The sequence below is a fragment of the Molothrus aeneus genome, chromosome 1 (genome assembly GCF_037042795.1).
Source record: "Molothrus aeneus isolate 106 chromosome 1, BPBGC_Maene_1.0, whole genome shotgun sequence".
Lineage (NCBI taxonomy): Eukaryota > Metazoa > Chordata > Aves > Passeriformes > Icteridae > Molothrus > Molothrus aeneus.
This window is the reverse complement of record NC_089646.1, coordinates 32,937,020-32,961,104: the sequence shown is the minus strand read 5'-3', so window position 1 is coordinate 32,961,104 and position 24,085 is coordinate 32,937,020. Positions and strand designations below refer to the sequence as shown.

General features: G+C 37.8%; 1 protein-coding gene across 1 annotated transcript in view; it reads right to left on the bottom strand.

Moving 5' to 3' along the window:
• PALS2 (protein associated with LIN7 2, MAGUK p55 family member) overlaps positions 1–24,085 on the bottom strand; it is a 59,630-nt gene that overhangs the window by 16,982 nt on the left and 18,563 nt on the right. The window contains exons 2-5 of the mRNA XM_066554649.1: positions 14,704–14,822; positions 9,773–9,925; positions 1,374–1,526; positions 645–872 (exon numbers count right to left, since the gene is read on the bottom strand). Of these exons, the coding sequence (XP_066410746.1) occupies positions 645–872; positions 1,374–1,526; positions 9,773–9,925; positions 14,704–14,820 (651 nt within the window). The 5' untranslated portion in view covers positions 14,821–14,822. The remainder of the gene's footprint in view (positions 1–644; positions 873–1,373; positions 1,527–9,772; positions 9,926–14,703; positions 14,823–24,085) is intronic.

The window sequence follows — 24,085 nt, the reverse complement described above, 5'->3', positions numbered from 1 at the left end:
TGACTCTCTTTGTACCAGGCTGGGGAGCAAAGGAAGCCCTGCACCTGCCTCAGTAGAGCACATTCCCTCAGCCTCTATTCAGTGGAAGTCACATTAAGACCCACTACTTGGAGGAGCATCTTATAGGGTGTTTCAAAGGACTGATTCAGCTCAGGAAGTCACTTCTGCCATGGAGAAATTGACAGCCTACAGCAACAACAAAAGGATAAGGAACAGCCACCATCCAAGTTCCCACTGAAGTCAGAGAGTTCAAAAGCCTGTCTGTTGAATTAAATATGTTTCTGAATTCTGTTAAACTGATTATTTTGACACTAACCACATTATAAACACACACACACACTTCACTGCATGAAGTGTGACTGTGGTCAGGTCATCAGAGATCACCTAAGGTCAAAGAAATGTGCTTTATATGTAGCGTACAAATGCCTAACAATTTTAAACACTAATTTAAGTTTTTCAGGCAGGCATATTAGGTGAACAAACTCATTTCTAAAATGTAATTAAAGGTAAATACTGGTATCTAAATTTTACTCTTCCTCCTAGCATTATATTCATATGTCTAATCCAGAATCTTAGAGAATCTTACACAATAAAGTACTAAGCAGAAGTTCTTTTCACAGAATCATCAGAAATGTGCTACTGACCTGTTGAGGAATGACAGTGTCTCTGTAGCTGGGGAGAATTTTCAAAGTGACACTTCCACTGATGTTTTTCAGCAGTTCTTGCAGTTCTTTTGGGTTGTTTCCAACCTCGTGGCCATTCACCTCTTTAATAATGTCCCCTACATGCAGAAGACCTTGCCGATCTATCATTCCTCCATGAAGAATTCGGGCTATTACCAGATCGTTGTTCTCCACTCTGAATGTGACTCCCTGAAAGAGGTACAGGTCACTCAGTTTACCACTGTTGGAACTTCAGTTTCATTTTACCATTACCTCAAGCACAAATACACAGCTGTGGGATATTCCACTCACTCCAATGAAAACAGTTACAGCTACTACAGTGTTAGAGCTCCTGATATAGAGAAGCATCAGGTGACAGAAGTGCTTTCACACAAGATTTTCATAAGACTGAAAAATTACTGCTGTTTTGATTGCATGCAATCCTTTCATCTCATATCAAGATGTTGTGTTAGTCAGTTTTGCCAGCAGTCATTCAGGCCAGTGACTGCCTAATCACTGTCCCATTACTTCTTAGAGAGAATGGGAAGGAGTACATGAAAGTATCTTCCTATTTCAACCTCTCAATACTGAGCTTATCACCCATTAAATTACACAACATAATGAAAACACTTAAAACATAATGCAAGAAATCAGATATGTGCAAACATTTTCACTAGCATTTTAAAGACACACTCACCCTCAATTACTTACCAGTGGCTCTCCTGCTCTTTTGTGAATTCCAAGGATACGAATAGCATCTACTGGAACAACCTGGTTGTTCACAGAAGAATTATTGACTTCTGGGCTAGAAGGAGGGGAATCATAACATTTTGAAGCCACAATATCATGTGCTTCCAAGAGTGACTGCAAAGGAACAGAAAAAAATCTTTTTTATAGTCATGAAATAACTGTTTGTGAAAGGATTTAGTGCTGAATAACCACTGAATCTGTCCTTTTGGGATCAGGTCATAATACCATTACTTCACATGAAATAAAGCAAAAACGGACACAATAAATGCTCACATGAACTGATAAGCCTATTGCCTTGGCAAATACCCTATCTTGTACAGAAAAATGCTGCTTCTTAAGGAAATATAGGAGAAATGTAACTAAACTGGGAGGAATGTGTGATGTTACAAGGGAAGAAGACACAAAAAGGAGTACCTAAAATAGTCTTCCACCTAATGAGACAGTATCTGAGCAAATGGTTACAGTAAATGAACAGCCCACTGCAAAAAAATGACGATAACTCATCATTGGATACTTGTGTTTAATGCAATAAAATTTTCCTCCACAGTAATTTGGATAATGACAAGTATGCAAGGATTTCTAGCTATTTGCAGAATGAGTGCTTCCTGCTTGCATAAAGCCAAGGCAGAATTCTAGTAACAAATGAATCCAAGCTTACAGAGTTTACTTTCTGGAAGACAGGAGCTCAGACCTTAGAGTTAACAGTGTTTTCTCCAGTCCATATACGTCAATACAAGGTAGAAGGAAGAGATCCAAATGAATATAATCATGTTTGGAAGACAATGTAATTTAGGCATGATTTTTTCATAAAAAATATCTTAGGATAAAGAAAAGTGTGTACAGCAACACATACAGGTAAAGCAAGATCAAACTTGTGCACTAAGACAGTGGAGACTTTCAGACTTTCTGTCTTTCTGTCACCCTCTAGTGTAAGGTGTCCCTGCCCATGGTGGGGGATCTGGAACAAGATGATCTTAAAGGTCCCTTCCAACCCAAACCATTCTGCAGTTCTATGAGAGGAACAGGGACACCTGATAGCCATCATACACAGTAGTCCAAAGCATCCTACAGCACAGGGAGTCACGCTGACAGATACACAGAGAGCAGCAGCAAGCAGAAGAGATGCCTACTGGGCCTCCAACTACACAGCTTTGTTTCCAACGGTAACTGGTCAGATATGGTCTAAAGGCAGGTTACTGACTGTGTCACAGAAGTAGCTAAAAAAAAAGACACCATGGGACTATGACTGATACTGACATGCACATGCCAGAGGAAGACAGCAAACTACCAGAAAGCAGAGTAGGCGAGCAGGTAAGAGTCATGATTTGCTATGCAGTCTGCTCCATCCTTCTGTAAGCCACCTCTAAGCTAAAGGCTGTGCAACCACATTAGGTTAGTGCTAAGCTCAGCATGCAAGCCCTCAAAATGTCACAAACCTGAACAGTCATTTTAATCTGCCCATTACACGATGAACCTGCTGATATTTCAACTTGAGGTTAGAAGGAAGTATTAATTCACCGATTTTGCCCCTTCCATTAAGACTGTAAAGACAGCTGCTTATTGTGGCTGCTCTGATACTGTGGACACAAACCAAATCAAATTAAATAGGAAAAACAATCATTTATTTAAATCAAGCAGCTGTCAGATGGTAGCAATTTCTAATTCTTCACTGTCCAAGATACATCCAATCCAGAAACCAGGAGAATAGATCTCTCTGCCAATGTTTGCAAGCAACATATTTTTGGCTCTTTCTGCATTTCCAAAATGAAACTAATTTGCATCAGCAACACATTTTTACAGATTAGCAATCATAAAACCAGGTAGATGCAGTGGTTTGAAACTTCCAGTTTTCTTCTGGTCACATGCTAGAACAAATTGTCCCTGAAGCTTCTGACCACAACTCACTATACTTCTCATAAAGCCTCACACAGCTGCCTGGACAGGTCTCTGCCCTTTAATGGTAATGCAATTTATAGATTATAATCTGATCCAAAAAGCCTACTAAGATAACAGTCTGTGTCATCCTTTTCAAATTAAAATGCTCCATAAAATTCTTCAGTTCTTAAATCTGATCCCATTTCACATTCTGATCCTTTTTAACCACTCAGTTTTATGGATAAGCATGAATTCATACAACTGCTACTTAACCATCTCTCAGTCAAAGGATCTTTTTCCTATTTCCTTTTACACAATGCCTGAGTCACAGAAGGACTATCAGGGACTGCTCACAACTTTAAAGTGTTTTCTTTAAGAAAAGTAGTTCATGGGTTTCCTGGAGGCACAGTTAACTTATTACTGTCCCACACCTAACTCTCAGGTCTGAAACTCAAGAATCTGTACCAGTTTTATGAGCCTGTTTCCAGCCAGCCAGGTCATGACCTACAGTCCTGAAGAACACTTAAGTACACGCACCTGGCAACGGGGCCTTGCGTCTGTGCCACTGCCAGACTACTTGCCAACATTTTGTGTCTTATTTGGGGAACATGGCTGAGGGAACTGAGAAATACAGTTACATGAACTTCTCTTGTTTCTTTCTTGTGATACCCAAAAAAGTGATATCCTGTGCTCCTGCAACTCCAGAGCTCCACTGGAATCTGACCTTTCCATACTGGTGCTGGAACACGTATAAAACCACTGCCAAAGTCTGCAAAACAACAAGGACTGATCAACAACCATAGAACGGTTCAAAGTTTCCTCCATACAAAATTTCCTCCTGTAAACAGGATCAGCTGATTATCCAAGACTGGATAGCTGTAGAAAGGTTCTCATGAAAAAATGCCAATATTGTCAAAAAAAGGCATTTAGGAGAACTGCTACAAATCATAAGAAGTAATACACAGTCCAGTGGAAACACAGACCTGTGACAGACAGTATGGTCTCTTTATGCAAGACACTGTCAAAAAACAATTCATAAACTTAGAAGATATTGATCTCTTTACAGTAGTTTTCTGTGGCTGCATATATTTTGACAGGTAAAAAATATTTTAAAACATAATTGAAAATTCAGTAAACAGAGAACCATTAAACACGCAAGGCTCCCTGCAGTACTGAAGTCAAGCTCAAACTCAACATTTGTTTCTCATTAAAAAAATTCTCAACACAATCAAAACATGTTATGAAGCACTGCCCTAAATAAAAGAATGACCATTTCTCCAATTCTGATCCAAAAGAACAATTAAATTACAAACTGGGGGCTGTGGTGGGAGGGAATACACAAGAGTAGAATGACTCTATAGTCTTCAATTCAGGCCTACTTTCCTAACATTTTAGGCCTAGAAGTATCTAAAATATTTCCTTTCCTCTCTCATGCACTAAATGTGTGCTAGTCTTCCCTGATAACCTTGTTTAAATATTAGAACTTAATAAATAGACTAGAGACTCCTAATGTTCATGTGAAAAGAACACATTTTAAAGGCTCTCCTGGAAAAGTGAGGGAATCATTTATGACCCTAGAAAAATCAGAAGGGATGATAAGAACACAGGAATATGTAGGGAAAATAACCCTATATATTAATATCTGTCTAGGAGACAATTTAAGATCACGTTTTCTAAATGAAACGTTTTAAAGGTATGATCAGCCCTTAAAAAGCTAACTAGTAGAACACAATACTGGCTGCTTTTCAGATTAAGTATTTTACTGCCAGCAGAATCTATTTAGGATGAATGGTTTAGCTAATTCTTGAAAGGTGAAAGTAACAGAACAAGCTCTTCCAAGAGGAAGTAGAAGTGATTCTTCTGCATGTTTAACCACTCCAACAGTATGAAAATTTTTAACTGCTGTTTCTTTCCTCAAGGCAACCTCTCTTACCACTCCTGTGTTCTGCTCTCCAGCTACTGCCTGGTAAGATTTGCTACAGCATTTTCCATGTGCAGCACGTGCCAGCTGGCTCTCCAACACATACTGACCTACTGGCCAGCCATCAATACTATGAAACTCATTAGAACTTTCACACTTTGACCTCTAAAAAGTTCAGTTAAAACTAAAAGGGGTAAAGAGTGGAAGGGATGAAAAAACAAGGAAACAAGAGGAGAAAAGAAAGGGAATAATAATACAGCCAGGCATGCACCTGTACTCCAGAGTTAGTCCTTCCCAAATGCTCTTCTACAAAAATGTGTAGAAAAAATGAAGTCCTGTAATTTGGTATTTCTAGCACTAAATGACACATGCAAACAAACTACTGCACTGATGCCTTGTATATCCACATTTTATACTTGTATGCCAAGGCAGGTTACAACTGTAAGGTGAGACTGTGATAAAGTGGAACCATTCATTTGTAAAATACAGTCAGCCTCTAAACCAATTACACAGTCGTGTTCATAGAACTTTTAAAGAGTCAGGTTGGATTGTTTGTACTTTTATAGAACTGGAGAAAGGATGCAAATTACTTTTTCTATAAATGCAATTGACATTGTATTTTTACTCTTTCCCTTCATGCAGGATTTGGAATATGCCTACTTGCACCAAATAAGGCAGAAATGATAGCACTTATTTATTGAGTATTTAGGTAATTTTCTGTTTCCTTTTTGCAGAAGAAGACACACAGCTTTCCCAAGCCTTAAAAAAAGATACCATATCTACATTTTGGTCTGCAATTTGACCCAGAAGTACTTCTAGAATGGTCTTAACTATGATATCAGTTCAATAAAAAATAGTACTTTGACCTCAGCTGATTTTGTTGCTTGCACATGGGTAATGGAAGTGCAAAATTAAGGGCTGAAAATTCTCCCTAATTTTTGGCTTCAGAAATGAATCACAGCAGATATACTTTGAAGAAGTAAGTAGCAAGGTGCTTTTGCCCATACACAGCAGCCAAAACTGCTCATTGTTTCTGCAAATGAGACTGAATGCCTCACAACAGGCACACAGAAAATAAATTTTAAAAATACAAATTAAAACTTCTTCAGACTTTTTTTTTAATGAATTCCAATTCTGACAGAGTGATGAATAGGCCAGTTCCCCAGGGCAGCATTTAACTATCTTAACCACCTATTTTCTCTTCCTTTCACACTTTTTTGTCCTTTTTATACAATCCAGACTTTGCAGCAAACAAAGTTGCACTGCATTTTTCTTACATGCCCATGACTCACCCAACACTACAGGGAAAGAAGCAGCATATAAGCAATAACCATGACATGAATATTTAAACTAGGTTCCAAGGAAGAGTCAACAAACTGCAAAACTAAGTGTGACGCTGATACTAAACAAATCAGAAGTTTCCATAAAACCCAGAGTGACTGGACAAAATGGATCATGGGAAAGCATCAACATGCTTAATAAAGGAAGTTATGCTTCTCAAATCTAGTCAGATTCCTTGGAAGAGTCACCAACAAGCATGGCAACAAGGCAGTTAGAGTTGTTAATGTAGAACAACTTCCATAGCCCTTTGGCAGAAGTCTTTCAGAAAAACAAAACTATAACAGGATAAGCAGTAAGGCTTTCAAATGGAAGAAAATATTGGTTAAAGACAGAAAAATCGGTGCCAGGAATATGGTATTTTTAGTCTTCAGAATTCATGTCATCAGGTGATTTCCACAGGCATCTGGGCTCAGTTCTACACCTGCCAATATACTGACATGTCAGATAAATGGCCTAGGAAATGGGGATGAGAAGTGAAATGACAGTTTGCTGATGCTGATGAACTACTCAAGGACTAAACAACTGCCTGTAACCTGCAGAGGCACCTTATTTGCAATACACTGAGAACAAGGCAAATTAATTCAACACAGACTACAAAAGAAAACACAATCCTAGCTTAATGTATTAACTGAAAGACTCAGAAATGGTATCTCAAAGATGTAAACAATACAAAACCAAACTGAGCCTAACAAGCAATCCACCTCTACTCTCCCTGAGCCTAGAGGTACCTCTTCCTTACTGACCGGGTGGTCAAACACTGGAACAGGCTCCTAAAGAGGTGGCTGATGCCCCATGTCTGTCAGTGTTTAACAAGCATTTGGACAAAACCCTTAATAACAGCCTTTAATTTTCAGCCAGCTCTGAATTGGTAAGGCAGCTGGAGTGGATGATCACTGTAGGTCCCTTCTAACTGAACTGCTCTGTTCTATTCATCAGCTGTTAAATAGGCAAACCAAATACTAGGAACTTTTAGGCCATGAGTAGGAAATGCAATGTAAATTATGACACTATTTTAGAAATCCATGCTGCATACAGCTTTGCTTCCCTTCATTTTATTTATATGACACAGAGAGACACAATGAGGTCTCTCAAACCACAAGTAACATGGAAAAGCTGATTAAGAAAAACTGTTCACTTTCTTCCTACACAAGAGGACGGGAATATTAAGTGAAATTGACAGGAGACAGTCTCAAAACCAAAAGAGCACAGTCTCCACTCAGATGGGGGATGCCGTGAATGACAGATTTTCATATGGGTTGAAAAAAACAACTGAATAAGCTCATGGAAGAGAACCACAGGTGGATGGCACTACTTCTCACTCAGAAGTCTTAGCAACAATCACTATATCTTCACCACACATTTTGGAAGGTATCATTGTTGGCTTGTTCTAGCCTTACAGCCTTCACTAGACACCTACTGCAGAGATAGGGAAGGAAAACAGAAGAGATGTTTGCTAAATGAACCTTCAACATACAATTAGGAAGCACTAAAACTGAACAAAACTGTAAAGCTAAGATAGCATATATGCAGTTCCATGTGTGCTCCTTATATATCAAGCAACAGAAAAGGTACAAGAAAGAGCATAAATACTGACACTCCAGTTCACCAGCTATTTTGGAACTTTCACATTACATGTTTAAGTTGCTCAAGCCTGAACTAATGAAGTATCTGACACCAGCAGCACATTCTGCCTCTCTGTAGATCTGACCACAGAACAGGAATAAATGCTGGGTTTGCCTTAGTGTTGGCTATTCACCCAGTAATTCTTAGATGATTCTTAGTCACCCAAAAATTCTTATTTGATCTGTCTCCTACAGGCCATCTCCAGTTTCCACCCCAAAGATCCTTTTCCCAAGCTTGTCTCTGGCCTTTGCCATCTCTCTCCAGAGATCATTGCTACTGAGCCTTTCAAAGTGCAGCACTTCAATTGTTATGCCCTTTTCATCTTTTGATTCATCATCCTCTTTGACTTTCAGCTTTATTTTCTCTCTCTAACACAATGGAGCATTGTCAGGTCTGTCAGTGCACAGGTGGCCCTCAGTTCTAGTCCTTGTGCATTTTAACTATCAATTCCTCCAAACTCATCCAGTCCTTTTCAAGTACCAATTTTTTCTATGGGATCAAAGACTGATGTGCAGGTTTATGCACCAGTAAGTCTCCAATCATAGTTTTTCATCACTCTGCTTTTCTTTCTTTTCTTTCTTTTGCTTTTTCATCACTTGCCTTTCTGGACAAGTAAGAGCACAAGGGACACCAACACAGGAGAGGCAGAGGAATTGTCAGTACTCAGAAAAGCCACTGCCCCAAAAGCTGAGTTCTTGAAGCGATTCCTTTCCCAATAGGACACAGTACAACCAAAAGCATTTTCACTGTTTATCCATGTTAAACAGTAATATATCTCACTGCTATGTTTGTAAAACATGTAATGAAAAACCTGGGGGGAAAGTGTGTTTAAACTCATCTATCCCAAAAATGCCTATGACTTCATAGCTGTCTGCCAAAAGAAACCCACTTATACTATGGCAAAAAGTTGTTTATGTTCTTCTACAGAATACCTTTAGCTTAGTAGCAGTCCACTAAAGTAGCAAAGTCCACTGAACCCTACCTAGAAAGGCCAGAATCTACAAAGGATTTTCAAACCTTGATCTTTGAGGTTCAGTACAGAAGCTAGTCATAGAAACAGCAAAATGGAAAAACATCTGCTTTTGACAAGCACATGTCAACACTTCCCTTAAGCAGAGCAACAGTGAGAGGGCTGCAGAGTCTCAGCTTCAGCTGCAGTGCAGATCAGCTCACAGAAGAATCACGTTCATTCAACTCTGCAAACCATACATCTTACATACGAGTATGAGTGCAAACAGCTGAACTGAAATGGACAATGTTCATGATCAGGAACTGAGATCACCTGAAAATGTTATGGATGAAGCAAGCCTTTGGGGAATTTTTATGGGAACTCCACTCATACAGGAAGTAAAAGCTTGTCCAAGATTTATAACAGAAACTCCAGTTAGAATTTAATACAGTGAGTAAAGGTGTTTTTGAAATTATATCAAAAAATAAAATCATGTTTATTTTTAACATGGCTTCTGATTTACCTTTTATTTGAAGTAAAATCCTACATATTACATTTTATTATAGTTCAGGTTTTGTTTCATTGTTATTCCTAAATCTGTATGTGGACACTGATACAGTAAGTTGGTAACATACAGTAAAAAGGTGGCACCTGAAAATGAGGCTCCTTGAGTATTCCAACCAATTCTGCAACATTTTCATCCTTATTTACTAAGGGACTGATGTCTTCAAGAATTTCATTCACCAGCTCCAGGTTGTTGTCACTGACAGCCTCAAGTTTAGAATCTTCCAGTCGCTCGTGAGCCTGTAAGATTAAATACACGAGACTATAATGTAAATAAGTTTCGAGTGGTTCAAATCTATAAACTTTTCAAGTAATTTCTCAGTGCAACATTCAGCAGCAAAGTCAGAAAAATTATATATAGGATAACCTGATTAACTGCTGAAGGATTTTGCATGCTCAACTACAGGATCCAATAAACTTTATAAGCAGCACATACCAGAGAGGCTTTTAAGTGCATATTTCCTCTATGCTATACACACCAAGCACTGCTCTATCAACAGTACAGCACCTCAGGACCTTCCCTGCTTTGGAACCCTGGACAAGTACACCTTCTAGAAGCAGGGCATAAAAGGAACTATGGGATCTTTTCAGAGTCTGCAAGAAAAACATTTACCTCAGACTCCTCCCATTCAAACACCTTCTGAACAGCACATTCTACCTGCTAAAATCTGCCTAACTGAAGGAAATGCTAAAGAAAAGTTGAGGTCAAAGGCAGCCAGCAGTATCCTGGGCTGCATTAAAAGTGTTACTGGAATAGTGAGTGTTACTCAGCACTAGTGAGGCCACACCTGGAACACTCTGGACATTCTGGAAAGAGCTCAGTGAAGGGCCACAAATATGATGAAGGGTCTGGAGCACCTCACATTTCAGGAAAGGTTCATCAAGCTGGGACTGTTCTGCCCAGAAAAGAGAAGGCTCAGGGAAATTTCATCAATGTGTATAAAAGGTATACTATGCAAAGAGAACAGGGACAGCCTGTTTCCAGTGGTGAATGGTGACAGGACAGCAGGCAGTGGGCATAAAATGAAACTAAGGAAGCTCTGTCTGAACATCAGGATACACTTTTTCCAGTGTGAGGGTGACTGAGCTCAGAGCAGATGGGATTTTCCCTCCTTGGAGATACTCAAAAGCTGTCTGGATGTGGTCCTGAGCAACCATCTCCAGGCGGCCCTGCTTGAGTAGGGAGAGTTGGACCAAATGCCCTCCAGAGGTCCCTTACAGCCTCAGCCATCCTGTGATTCTTTGATAACATTTCATCTATTTCTAGAGCTATTCCTGCAGACATAATCATTTCCTGAACTCTGCAGATACTGAAATTCATTGAAAGGTAGGTGCTTTGAGCAGGAAGAGAAGCATCTCTGAATGCTTAATTTATTTATTACAGACAGGGCTCTATCACAGAACTAGGGAATAAGAGGAGGCAAAAAATAACACAGATTCTCAATTAAAAGTTATTTTCAACACTGTAGCAACAAGAAATTTACAAAGGAGCAATTACTTTGGCATACAGAAGCCAAATACATAATAGATATAATTCAGAGTCAGCTAAATATACTTCCCACAGATAAAATTTGAAGGTATGTGAGCACTTCTGCTCTCTTATTACTGCTTTAAAACTGACAATAAAATAAAATTTTGGTAAAAGCAGAGAACTTTGCTTCCTAAATCATCTAAGTATTAAATTGTACTTCATATCTATAAAATGCTATTTCTGCAGGCCTGATGGCCAAACTCTGGAAAGGTTAACTTAACAGAAGGGCATTTCAAACATTCCCCAACACCAACACACACAAACCAAACAACTGTAATTACAAAGTTATAGGAAACTCGGCACCTACACACATTCTCCTTTATAAGGGAATGCTATTTTGTACAGAGCACATACAGTAAACAATATCCTTCTTTTACAATTTAGTTCTTTTACAGCAAGTAAAAACATAAATCTAGTGATTTTTAGATATAACCCAACTGCAAAACCTTTTTAAGATTAGAGAATATGCGTTACCTTTTTTCTCACTCCTTGTTTTCAAAAAACCACCACTAACACTAAGTGATATAATCTAAATACAAATTTTCTCACCCTCCACTCCAGAATCAAGGCCATGTATATACTGGGGAACATAAAGTTTTATCAGTAAACAATCTCTGATCCTGTAATATGTTGAGGAGTAACAGGATATGGAATGGTATGAATAAGTTAAAAACCAAACAAATAGGAATAACTAACTTGGATATTGCAATTTTTTTTTTCATTTCAACAGAACATTTCAGAAATACTGATGCTGACTTTAACCTTTCTGTGCATTCAGTATATATCATACCTGCCAAATGTTCAAATAGTAAGGCTTTTACCTCCAACAATCTGACATCTTAAATACTGGACTAAATGCTTTTAGATTACTCCCAAGATGTTTCCTTCGCCTGGGGTGGGCATTCACCTGGTCTCCTGTAGGCTGTGATATAATGCTAAAAGCAGTAGTGTAACAGCAGAAAGAAGATAAAGTTTTGAGGTTTGAGAGAATAGTTAACAATCCAGGAGAAGAGAATTTTGATACCATAGCTCCGCAGCAAAACTGAGGAAAATTCATGCTTGTTTAAAGTTCAACAGTTATTTTCCAAAAAGCATATTAATTCTAAAGACTAGTTAGGATTGAACACAAACATCAGCATAAGAAAGATATGGAGTTGGGGCTGTTAAGTCTGGAAAAGAGAAGACTCTGTGAAGACCTTATAGCAGTCCTTCAATACTTAAAGGGAGGAACTTACAAGAAAGATGGGAACAAATTTTTAGTAGGGCCTTTAGCAATAGGGCAGGGCATCATGATTTTAAACTAAAAGAAGGTAGATTGGGACTAGATATAAGGAAGAAAAGTTGTAGGATGGTTGTGGTAAAACACTGCAATAGGTTGCCCAGAAAGGTTGTAAACACTCCATCCCTGGAAACAATCAAGGTCAGGCTGGACGGGGCGCTGAGCAACCTGATCTAGTTGAAGATGTCCCTGGCTCATTGTAAGGGGGTTAGACAAGGTGACCTTTAAAGGCCACTTCTAACCAAAACTACTCTATGATTTTATAAACACCAGTGACAGGAAAAAACATTTTACAATGATAACAGTTCTCCTTTCCTCTACCACCTACTGAAAAGTGGAAAGGTTCAGTGAAAGAACCCTATCCAAAAAAACCCCTGTAATTTCTACCTTATTACCTTTATTCTATACAGGAAAAGTGTGAAATGAATGTAACCCAGTTTTAAAAGATCAGCCAAAATGCACTGCGAAATACTGCAAACTAACTACTATACTTATTGTTCACCTTCATTTATTTAAGGACCAAAAGGAGAAAACAAGTTTGTATAGCTTTTGGCACATTTCCCCAAGTTTCTTATTGTCCTTTTTGGTGTACTTTACATAATGATTAGTCTTAATAACTGGCTAATAAAGGAAAATGAAAAAGCTTTTGCATTTCTGGCCTGCTTTGAAATGATTCTGCTGTAACAATGTAACCATCTCAGAGAACTGAGATGACTGAGAACTGAGAACCAGCTCTTCTAATAGAAAAGCAAGTTTATGTATTTTTAGGGACAAATATGTGAATTACATACTCTTCACCAAATGTGTTTTGCTCTTATCCTTATTTAGCACTGCTTGTTAAGACTGAGGATTTTTCCAAAATAATTACTAAGAAAATATGAGTGCAGTCACACCATGTGAAAACAATTAAAACCTTTAAGCATTCTAGATAAAGCATGTGTATAGTTAAGAATCTGTTTCTGTTACAAGCACTTTTTTTACATCTGCTAGTCATTAAATTCCACCTAATTGTTAGTGGCCATTAAAGCACAAATTCTTTATAAGAAAAAAAGGCTTTGCAGTGAACATTTTCTTCGTGATAAATATTAAAGATGACTTATGCAGCAGACACTTAAAGTTGTTCCCATTGTCAGTAAAAAAATGCTTTTACTTACTCTAGTAAATTTAGTACACAAATCTTTCTCTCTGCAGTCATCTCACCAGCAGATAACACACTTCCATTACTTCTAAGTTTATTACTGTGCCATGTCTTCAACTTAAAACCAATTTTTTTAACAGCTAAACAGAAGTAGATTCTTACATGAATTCTCATGAGAAGTTTTCCTTTCCAGATTTTTATACTGAACAAAATCCATTGGCAACAATCCTTTAGCTTTACAGAGGATTTCATGCCTGCCCAGAGGGCACTGCTTTCAGATGTCTATTCCTATTAAAGAGACAGCTGTATTTAAGTTAACTGGGTTTTCCTCATGAAAGGAGCTTATTTTTATGAAGTAAGATTAAGAACATATATAAGTGATGTGCAGTATTTGTCTGCATTTCCTACTGGTAAGGCCAGCTACATTTTAATTAAAGAGTCCAAAGATTTTTTTGCAAATATCACCTTACATATTTATAATTGATTGCTACCACCCATACATAAAAGATTTTTGTAATCCAAGAACAAAAACTTAGGATAATCCATGTTTTAGAGAGCTGACAATCAAAGATAAAATTATTAGTCTGAGATCCAGGAAAGGGCATGGAGAGAATATTTTCCTGGCATATCAGAAAGTAGTTTTGAGCTAAAGATGAAAAGAAAACATTTTTATGCCACAGGATAATGAAGGTGACTGCTCTCACTTTTCATCTCTGGCAAAACCACTAAAAGTCAGAAGGCATATGGGTTATGCACACAACAGCGGTTACAAGACTACATTAAAATCAACTGCTTCTAATTCCAAATATTATGATTTTTCCTCATAAATAATGTAACCACATTATTTCTCTAATCTTTGAATTTTTTATCTTCCTCTAGATTTTTCCATATAACTATTAACCAGCATGCAGAGAAGTTATGAACTCTTCACCTTCAAGCCTGTCTTCAAGTCTTTTAATAAGATGAACCAACAACGCGTTGTGGATACCTCAATCCACACTCAATGTTCACAAAATAATGTAAGAGTTAAAACATTTCCAGATTCTACTCAAAGCAGCAAATTTAAATACCTTAGCAAGCGATCTTACGATGGGGTTTTCCATAATTCCTTTAAGAAAAATCAGGTCTATTTCTTCAGCACCTGTCGATGTCGGCAGATCGGTAAGGTTGTCTAAGACCTGCTGCATGGCTGCTGACAAAACAAAAACAAAAAGTAAATACTGACCAAAACAGGCTTCCATAAGGAGCAAAAGCTCTAGGAAACACCACAACATTAACTTTAAAGATGTTAAGCAGTCAAATACATTTACTGAGAATAAAGGGACAGAACAGAAAAAGAACTTTGTGTGTGTGTCTGAAAATGAAATACAGGTTGCATCCAACTGAATCCAGGCCCAGCACATTCCTTCCAAGATTTGCTACTAAGGATTGAAAAAACAAGTATAAACTATGTATAAAGTATGCATAATCTTCCAAATACAATAAAATCAAGTCCTTCAGTACTCTTTTTATTTCATAATTTTCAGAAGTTTTCAGCCCTCATACCTACAGCAACCCACAAGTTTTACAATGCCTGGAGAGGCAGATTCACTGTTGTAAAAATGACCACACAGTTCCAAACCAATTTTTTTAAATCAAAAATTTGCTTCCAAGGCAGCTCTTACTGTGGGAACACTTGTGTCCACCCCAGCAGTCCTTCACAGCCAGTCCTGACCCACTGCACTCTAGCACTAAGTGCACTAACACCAGCCTGGTCCCACAGCACACTGCAGTGGGAAGCACACCCTACAATGAGAAATGCATCATGCCTGCCCAGTACCCTCAGACTTGCTGAGAGAACCACTCTTGGCTGAGAGTCAACAATGCTGCCTCAAGAAATGTCAGGAAATGCCACCATCCCAGCTGTCTGATCCCCTGAAGTCATCAAGGTGAGTTAAGAGAATTTGTTCTTGTTCTTAACTTTACTCTTTTAAACTCCTGCCAAGCTATATATGCATGCTCAAATAGACACACACACAGAGGTGTATTAACAAAATCTCCTGCTGAGATCCCCAACAAGCCCAGAAGCCTTGGAATAACCACTGTCTTCTGCAATGCTCTGCATGTTGCAGAGTAGTATATATCAAGAAAATTAGAAAAGCCTATATATGCCTCTTCTCCCACACAGGAATTAACCTTTAAATTTCCTCACTGCTTTATAATGAAAGCTATTATGAAACTGCACAGTAACAGAACAAACTGCATTTCTCAACACCTACTTTCTGATTCTAATTCTTCCTAGAAAATTCCATCAGAAGAAAAAAATTTCAGGCCATTCTTTCTGTTGAGTGGAACTGACTTTTTAACAAGTAAATCAACTCACATGCAACATTTTAACTACAGCAGTGCATGTCAAAAGACCTGTACTATGTTAAATCTTTTAACTACACTTTTCGTTTCAAAAAAAGTGAATTTTCTGTGAAACCATGAGTAGGAGGGAAAATAACACTTTATGTTTTCAGATTTTGAAGCAGCATTATTTCTATTTTGTAACAGACAAAGTCCTGTCAGCAACCATACATTATATAAAGTCACAAAATTACCATGCAAACAGTCCACAACTTCCCCAGACTAGGTAGGTCCTACATCCTGACTAGTTCAGCTGCAGATGAAACTGCCTTCTTCATATTTTCTCAATTCCTAGTTTCAGACTCGTGACTTTTAAAGTAGTCATAAGCTGTACTATCTGCAGAAGTGGGCAGATGTTTCTGGCCAATTTATGTCATAGGTGCTGCATAATAATGCAAGTGTTAGAATAAGAAGCTTTCTTTACATTTTTAACAGTTATGCAAATTCTTTTTTAAGGAATTTCAGGTTAGCACTTTTTCTCCTACAAATAATTGGAGAAAATGCAAAGCTTCCTTGAAGCCAAAGTATGCATCTCAACTACCAGCTGCAATTCCAGCATCTTTGGTCATATTATCTCCATGACATTATCCTGTTTCTTACTTAAGCTTTTCAGAATTCTGCCTTAGATCAAATTTTAAAAAATAGTCCCTAATAGTCCCTTTATCATCAAAAAGAAAATGTTAATAGCAATGTTAAGCTTCAGAAAAATGTCTTCATGCAAGTAGTCAGGGTATTTTCAAATTAATATTTTATTCAATAAAGGTTCCACAAACATCTAGCATCAGAACTACTTAAGTATATTTCAGCATTTTTAGAAAACAGCAACCAGCTTTATCAACATGCAGAGATCAAAATATTCACAAAGGCAGACTTGCATTCCAGGTCATCAAAACCAAAACCAGCTGTTCTCAGAAACAGCTTCCTACAGTCGTGTGTTGGCTGTCTCATGGCACAGCCATCACAGCAAGAGTTTCTTAGCTATAAATAGTGTTGTCTCAATATTAGAAAGCAAACCAAAAATGCAGGATAAGGCACCTTTACCCATGCTGTATTGTTTATGTTTAAACACAGTATGAGGCTCAATATTGCCTCAGTGTAGATAGTTCCCCATCTTAAAGGGAAAATTTTTCTAAGTAGTTGAATAAAAAATAATACCTTCAAGTATCCCTGTGTTTTAGTCAGTTACAATGTTAAGCAAAAAAATTTTAGACTGAGAGAAAGGTTAAGCTTCAACAGTCTTTGCACCTGTTACCTAGCACAGGGTAGGCAGAGGAGCATTTATATGCCTCACCATGTTTCACTGCTTTACACTCACCTGGCAAAATATTCAGAACATGATCGAATGTTATTTGCCAAAAAAAAATATCAAGTGCATATTCCAACAGGAATTATGTCTGCTGGTTTATTCAAAAAGAATAGACCACAAATATATGGATACTTTTTTTGATGGACTAGACAAAGCATTTTAATCTCAGTGTTTTGTGTGTATTATACAAGTCATGAGCCTCTTTCAAATATAGTTCCTGTTGACTGTGAAAAGCTGGTCTTTGTTCACATGTGAAAATAGCTTTGAAAGTCTAAGCAATATACTGACTACATATGCCTTAGATATTCATACATGTACTTCAAAAAAATTTGATTTATCTAAAGACTAAGGGCAGAAGTGGGAGGAGGGGAAGACACTTTGGGAAATGTATTATGGAACCGTTTCTGCTGTATCTATTCAAGAGGCTATCATTTACTCATTTCTAGGGTCTATTAGACAACAAACAACAGGAGATACTTTGTTTCCAGGCTTAATTATAATGATCTTTCAGAATAATGTAGATTCACATGGAATTTCAAGTAGCACTCATTTAAACAATTTCACTTTTTTCTTTTCAGGGATAAAGCCACCTTAGCACTTTTGAAAAAGCATCTTCTTCTCTTATTCCTGAGCAGCAGGAATGAAAGCAGAAGATGAAAGTACTTAGGTAGGAAAGTTTTACTTAAAAGATCAGCTCCTACCAAGCAAGAAACAGATGGAACTGAGGAGTTTTGAGGCTACCAAATCTAAATATCCCATCAAGAATTTCCTTTTGAGGTTCACATCTCTTTTGAGGTGAATCTGCCCCTGAAATGTTGATAGAACTTACTGAGGGGTAGAAAGTGCTGTAGAACTTACATTCAAGTCAGGCATACTGAAGAACTAAGGACTACATGAACAAACTGCATAAACCAGGTTGTCAGAAGTCCTTATTATTATTGTGTACTTTGGTGTACAATAAAGAGAAAATGTGTGCTTTTCCAGTGGAAAACTAATTGGGCCTCTCTTCCCTCTCTTGTCCCATTTTTACAGGAAAATAATAAGACTCTAGTGACTTTCGAGCTCTACCATTCACCTCCCTCTCTCTGAAGACAAGACTGTTTCTATATTCAATGACCCATCTGGGGAAAATGTTAAACTCATCACAACACATAAGGATTTGTTTTAGTGAGGACACCATGAGACAGGCATGGCTGACTACAGTGGTTAACAAAACCAATGAGGAACACACATGTATTACAAGAAACCCACTGACAACAGCCTCCAGACACGCCAGGAGGAACTGGGTGGCAGAAACAAACTCTCAGTTGAGGCGAGGTGCTGAAATACAGGGATTCTTAGGAAAGGGTGACAACAGAACTGAGTCTGAGCTGGGACTCCTAAGAAAAATGAGATTACAACTCCAGCCCCCGGCTTTCGTGACAGGGAATACACACAGAATTAATTTCCACAGTCAATTTTCAAAGAACATCTTCATAACCGCAGCAAGTTTAAAGCCTCAAGCAAGACTCAGCAGGAACATTCTGGTCTGCTGTGTACATGCACTGAGCAATTTATTCCTACTATACATATGACCCCACATTCAGGCAAACTAGTTTGTCATTTGAACCCCATTTCAAAAAGGGAAAGGGGCCAAAGAGATGTTAATTGATCTCTGTGGCAAACAGCATGCATCCTGAGGTGTGGGAATACAGAAATCCCACTTCCTAATGCAAAATTTACTAACCAGAATTAAATCCTCCTAATTCCCACATAGTTCTTCAGACAACCAAAGGATGTTTCAAAGGTTTAATCTACACATCGTACCTTACAATAGTAAGTTCAGATCAAACAGATGTAAAAGATACCCTGATAACTCCTTTCTTCTTGTAATTGTAAGAAAGAGGCAAGTTTTCACCAAGCTCTCAGCTGTGATCCTTCTACCAAATTTGATTTTTATTCTTTCTTTCAGTGCCTAATTCTTGACTGCATTAATTCTATGTAGAGGAAAGAGGAAGCATACATTTAAATAAATTTTCCAGATTTGCAGACAGAAGACAAATGTGTCACTCACTGGGGAAAATTAAAGCTTTTCAGAATGAATATTTTGCACAATTTTTTTTAGCTCAGCTTCATTTTATTAGTCTCCAAGCTTACAAAATAACAGGAATGAAAAGAAAATTATGTATAATATATTTAAATAAACATGCATATTTATTTCCACATGGCCTACTCATCTGGATAGAAAGTTATAATAAATACCTCAAGGACTACTGGAGAGGCAGGTACTCCACACAAAGTCTAGAAAGTTAGATTAAAATCTTGTCACATACATAAACTTCAGAAATAGTCTCTTGTGTAATTTAAAACCTTTTCAAGAGGGATATATTGAAGTTTCACAAGCCACACAATAAGCTCAGACAAAAGATTAATTTTTAACTTCGCCAGCCCTTAACCAATGACAACTCTGTAATTTTTTTCCCATTTCTGTCTAAGGTTTTTAAATAATGATCATTATGCTTAAATAAAAGGCAAAGGAAAAAACAAAGCTATTTTGTCTTGGCCACTTCTCTCCCCACTCACAAATTATAGCATTTTTGGCAGTCTAGAACACAGAAAAGGAGTACCTATGAACAAGTTAACATTCTGAGAATATTTCATGAGTTCATTCACAAACAGGCTATTGACCAAGACGATATGAAAGGCTGACAAAGCTGTCTTACTACTGCTAGAGTACATTTCAGAAGCCATATTTTCAGATAGAAGTCTCTAGGGAAGCACTATGCAGTGAGCACATGCAACATTATGTTTGTGTTTTCCCAGCCAGCAGCTGCATGCACTGAGCAGGATCACTCTCAGCAGCAGCTCCAGAGCAGCGAGTGCTACAGGAGTGGTGGAGCTCTGCAGTTCCACCCCAGGCTCCTCTGCAAATCAGGCACCTGCTCCACAGCCACTGCTGACTGCAGCAGGGTGCAATGACAGTCCTTCAAACACCCAGTCACACACCTTGCATCTCTATCTGACAGACACTGCCAAGCAGGGAGCGCTGGGCCAGCCCTGGACAGCCACCTGAACTCAGACATTCCTGGGCAGGGTTCCATTGTAACATCACTCAGGCACCTCTCCTAAACGGGACCCCTTCCTCAGGCTGCAAACATAGCAGATCTCCTCTAAAAACACAGAAAGATCGATTAATGAAGAAACCTGTTGTCTGCAGCATGAACACTTTACTGACTGCAGAATCATACATGGCAATGAATTTTTAAAGGAAGAAGGAGAAGTCTAATTGATAAGAATGAATGTTCCTCTGGATATTCAAATTCTGCCCACTAAATTTCTGCACATTGAAAAGAAAGAACGTAAGTGCTTAGAAAAGTTTATTAATTTTTTTTACTTCATTTTCTCCAAGTCTACTGCCAAGCCAAGATGGAACTATTTTAACATACCTATAAATAGAGGCTCAAGCAGTCCCTACCCTTATCAAACCTGGCTCAACTATATCTTTCATGCCCATGTTTCATGACTGTGAAGGTCACAAAAGCTATAGGGAAGAGCCAACAATCCTTTCCCAGCTTGAACACTGCAGACATACTTCTTTCAGGCTGCGAAGATTGTCTAAAAAAAGACGAAGCACAAATTTTCTGATGAACAGATGGACCTCACAGCTGCATCTTTAGAAAAAATAAATGCACTATTTAAAAGTAATCTCAGCAAAGATAAAAAGGGAACAAAACATCAAAACTCCAAAACTAGCATATTAAAAAGCTTAAGTCTTATTTAAAATACATATATCATGACCAACAGCAAGACATTGAGGATAGATACACTAAAATCTAGTTTTAAGGAAATTATGTCAGACTTCTCTTTCTTAAAGGATTGCCAAGAAAAATATTTCATAAAGTACAAAGGCAATTAACTTCATGCTAACTAAGCTTGATGCTTTGAAGATAAGCCTATGTAAGTGTTAGGTATTACCAAGTTTTCTGACCTTTTTTAATTAGAGGAAGAATGATGCAAGCTTCAGGCACAGAAATTATTAACTGAGGAAGGACACACACGCACACAACAGACAAGAATACAGAAAAAAAAATCTTTAAGCACCATACAGCACAAAGCAGAGCATGTACGAGCAAGTCAACTAAAAGTTTTTTAAAAGGTTGAATTTAAAATTTTATTTGTCTGTTTTTACTTTTTCTCTATGGATATTAGGAAAGTATACACTGATGTCACGCAAAGAGTACTGTACGTTAAATGAGTACTAGGACATGCCCCAGGAGAATTTTCAATTTTGGTGAAGAAAGACTGTACTACCCTTAGTTCTTCAACTACCTTGGTAGTTCAGGTACTGGAGAAATATATTTGAACAGATTTTTAAATGAAGGCAAAACATTCAGTGGATCAGCAGTCTAAGATTCTACTTTGTAGTCAAAAGTTACAGGAGAAATTCAACAAAGTTTCAGAATGCATCCTGCACTGCACTCAAGTTATACAAGAGGCTGAGCTTATTGCACACATCCATCATTCTCCCCGGTATTTTGCAAACAGTAGCTGGATGAAGAAACCTGCATTCTCTGCAGACCTCTGGTAATTAATGCCAGTTTTTATGAAGTCTAAAATGCCAGCAAAAGAGATACAACAACCTAAGTACACCTTTTGAAGTATTGCTTTCTCTAATGCGCACTCTTCCAAATGAATCAAAAGCTTTGTATCTGCATTTCTGCCACAGTACTCAGTATTATTTATTTGTTGCAGTACTACAGAGCCTGAAGAAAGCAGGACTGAAAAAATGCTAATATAAGTAAAGAAGACAGTTATATAGCAAGGAAGAAGTCATGTGTAACAAACAAACAAACCCAAACAAATGTAAGAATCAGTTTACTGTACCACTTTTCTTGGTGAAACACTTGATGGAAAGCCATGCAGAACCACCTATTGCTTTATCCTATTCACAAATTCAGCCTAAGGACAGCTGGAAATCAATTAAGATTTCTTCCTCAATTAAATCTCTTCTTCACAAAAGTAAAAAAATTAGACCTGAAGAGAAAATAATGAACACCCTTCCAAAGGGATAGCAGACTTCCACTCCAAGAACATGCTTTCATCTTGTTGCTGGTCTCCAATCAACACTGTCATAGTGGATACGGCAAGCTGCATGTTGTGTCCCACTTCTGAGACCAGGAACCCCAGGAGCAACTGGCCCAAGCTTGGCCATCAAGCATCTTTTTCCAGCCATTTGCACTTTCATCTAGGAACACTGGATAGGCATTTTTTCAAAGAAAGGTAAAAGTCACAAGGCTTGTAATGTACTCTATTGTCAGTGTAAATGAAACGGTTCAGAACATTAGTTACAGAGCTGTTCCATAGCGTGCTTTGTGCACGTCTGCAAAAAAGACAAGGTACTTCAAATAAACAAAATTAGATACTCCACTGTGTAGCAAAGTAACAACACTGCACCTCCAGAGATCTGTGATGCATCTTATTACCAGAGATGATGTTGGTTTCACTGCAGTTTGCATCCCAGGGGTGTCTGCATCCTTGTGTCTGAAAGCACCTGATCACTCAACAGAGTATCAGGAGGATATCATTAAAAACAATCCACACTTCAGATACCTGGGCATTTCCTTAACCTTGGTTAATCGAAAATCTAGATTAAACAATTGTTTCTGCTCCCTGTTCTTAATCCAATGTTTTTAACATCTAGAAAGCACAATGTCTCAGTTTCCATTATTGGACAAGAGTCTCGTGAGTGCCTTGCCTGACACCATTAATACTTCCCTCTCTAGTGATAGGGAGAGATAATGAGATCTATTTTGACCTTCTTACAGTTACATCATACTGTCAGCTCAATCTACTGGTCTGTCACAAAACAGTACAAAGGTACACTTTAAACATCACTCTCCTCCAAAATTAAAAACTGTAACTGAACAAAAAGTCCTCTTTCTTCAGTGAAAATACTTCACATATATTTTGTCCCACTGCTATTACTCCAGGCTTCAAATTAGTTTTTGGCACTTTGTTTTTGTGTTTTGGCACTTTTGCTTTAGTGAAAATGCTTAGACAAGGAAATGCACCAGAAACCACATATCATCCAGATACTACTGTTGCTTTTAACACTACTTCCTTTTACAGCTTCAAGCGTAGGAGACACTCAGGAATTCTAACAAATAAGAATTTTATAATGAAGTTTTGATATCAAGTGAAATAACACTGTCATGACATATTCTCAGAGTTATTTTATAACAGCAGAATGCTTTTTTAAATGAAAGCATCCAAACTCAGCACTTTCAAAATCTGATTGCTCCATTATGATGTAGCTGTAAAAAACTACACCTCTGCCCTTTTACCAGTCACACCCATATGTTAACATTTCATGCATTCACTGTTTCAAGCCTCTGCTACTGTGAAGTATTTATTGAATTATCCCTTCCAAGTTAATACACTGAAGTATTTAAATTAGAGCTGTACCAGTGCAGACATAAAATTATTTTTGAGGTTCCACTATGGATGCTACACAAGCATTTAAAAGTTGCTCAAAAAAATTATATGGAGAAAACAGAAATACATGACAGCTTCTTGGAGCACAAAATAGGTTAAAGCACTTTAGAAAATATTTAGACTATGTCAACATATTCTTTAATAAAAAAGGAAAAAGATATTTAATTACACTATTATTATACCTAGCCCATTTTTCTATTGAAAGAAAAAGAACCACTATGAAATGCTTCCATAGGGAAGTGTTCACTTAATTTCACTCAATTTTCTACTGCATCCCAGCCTGA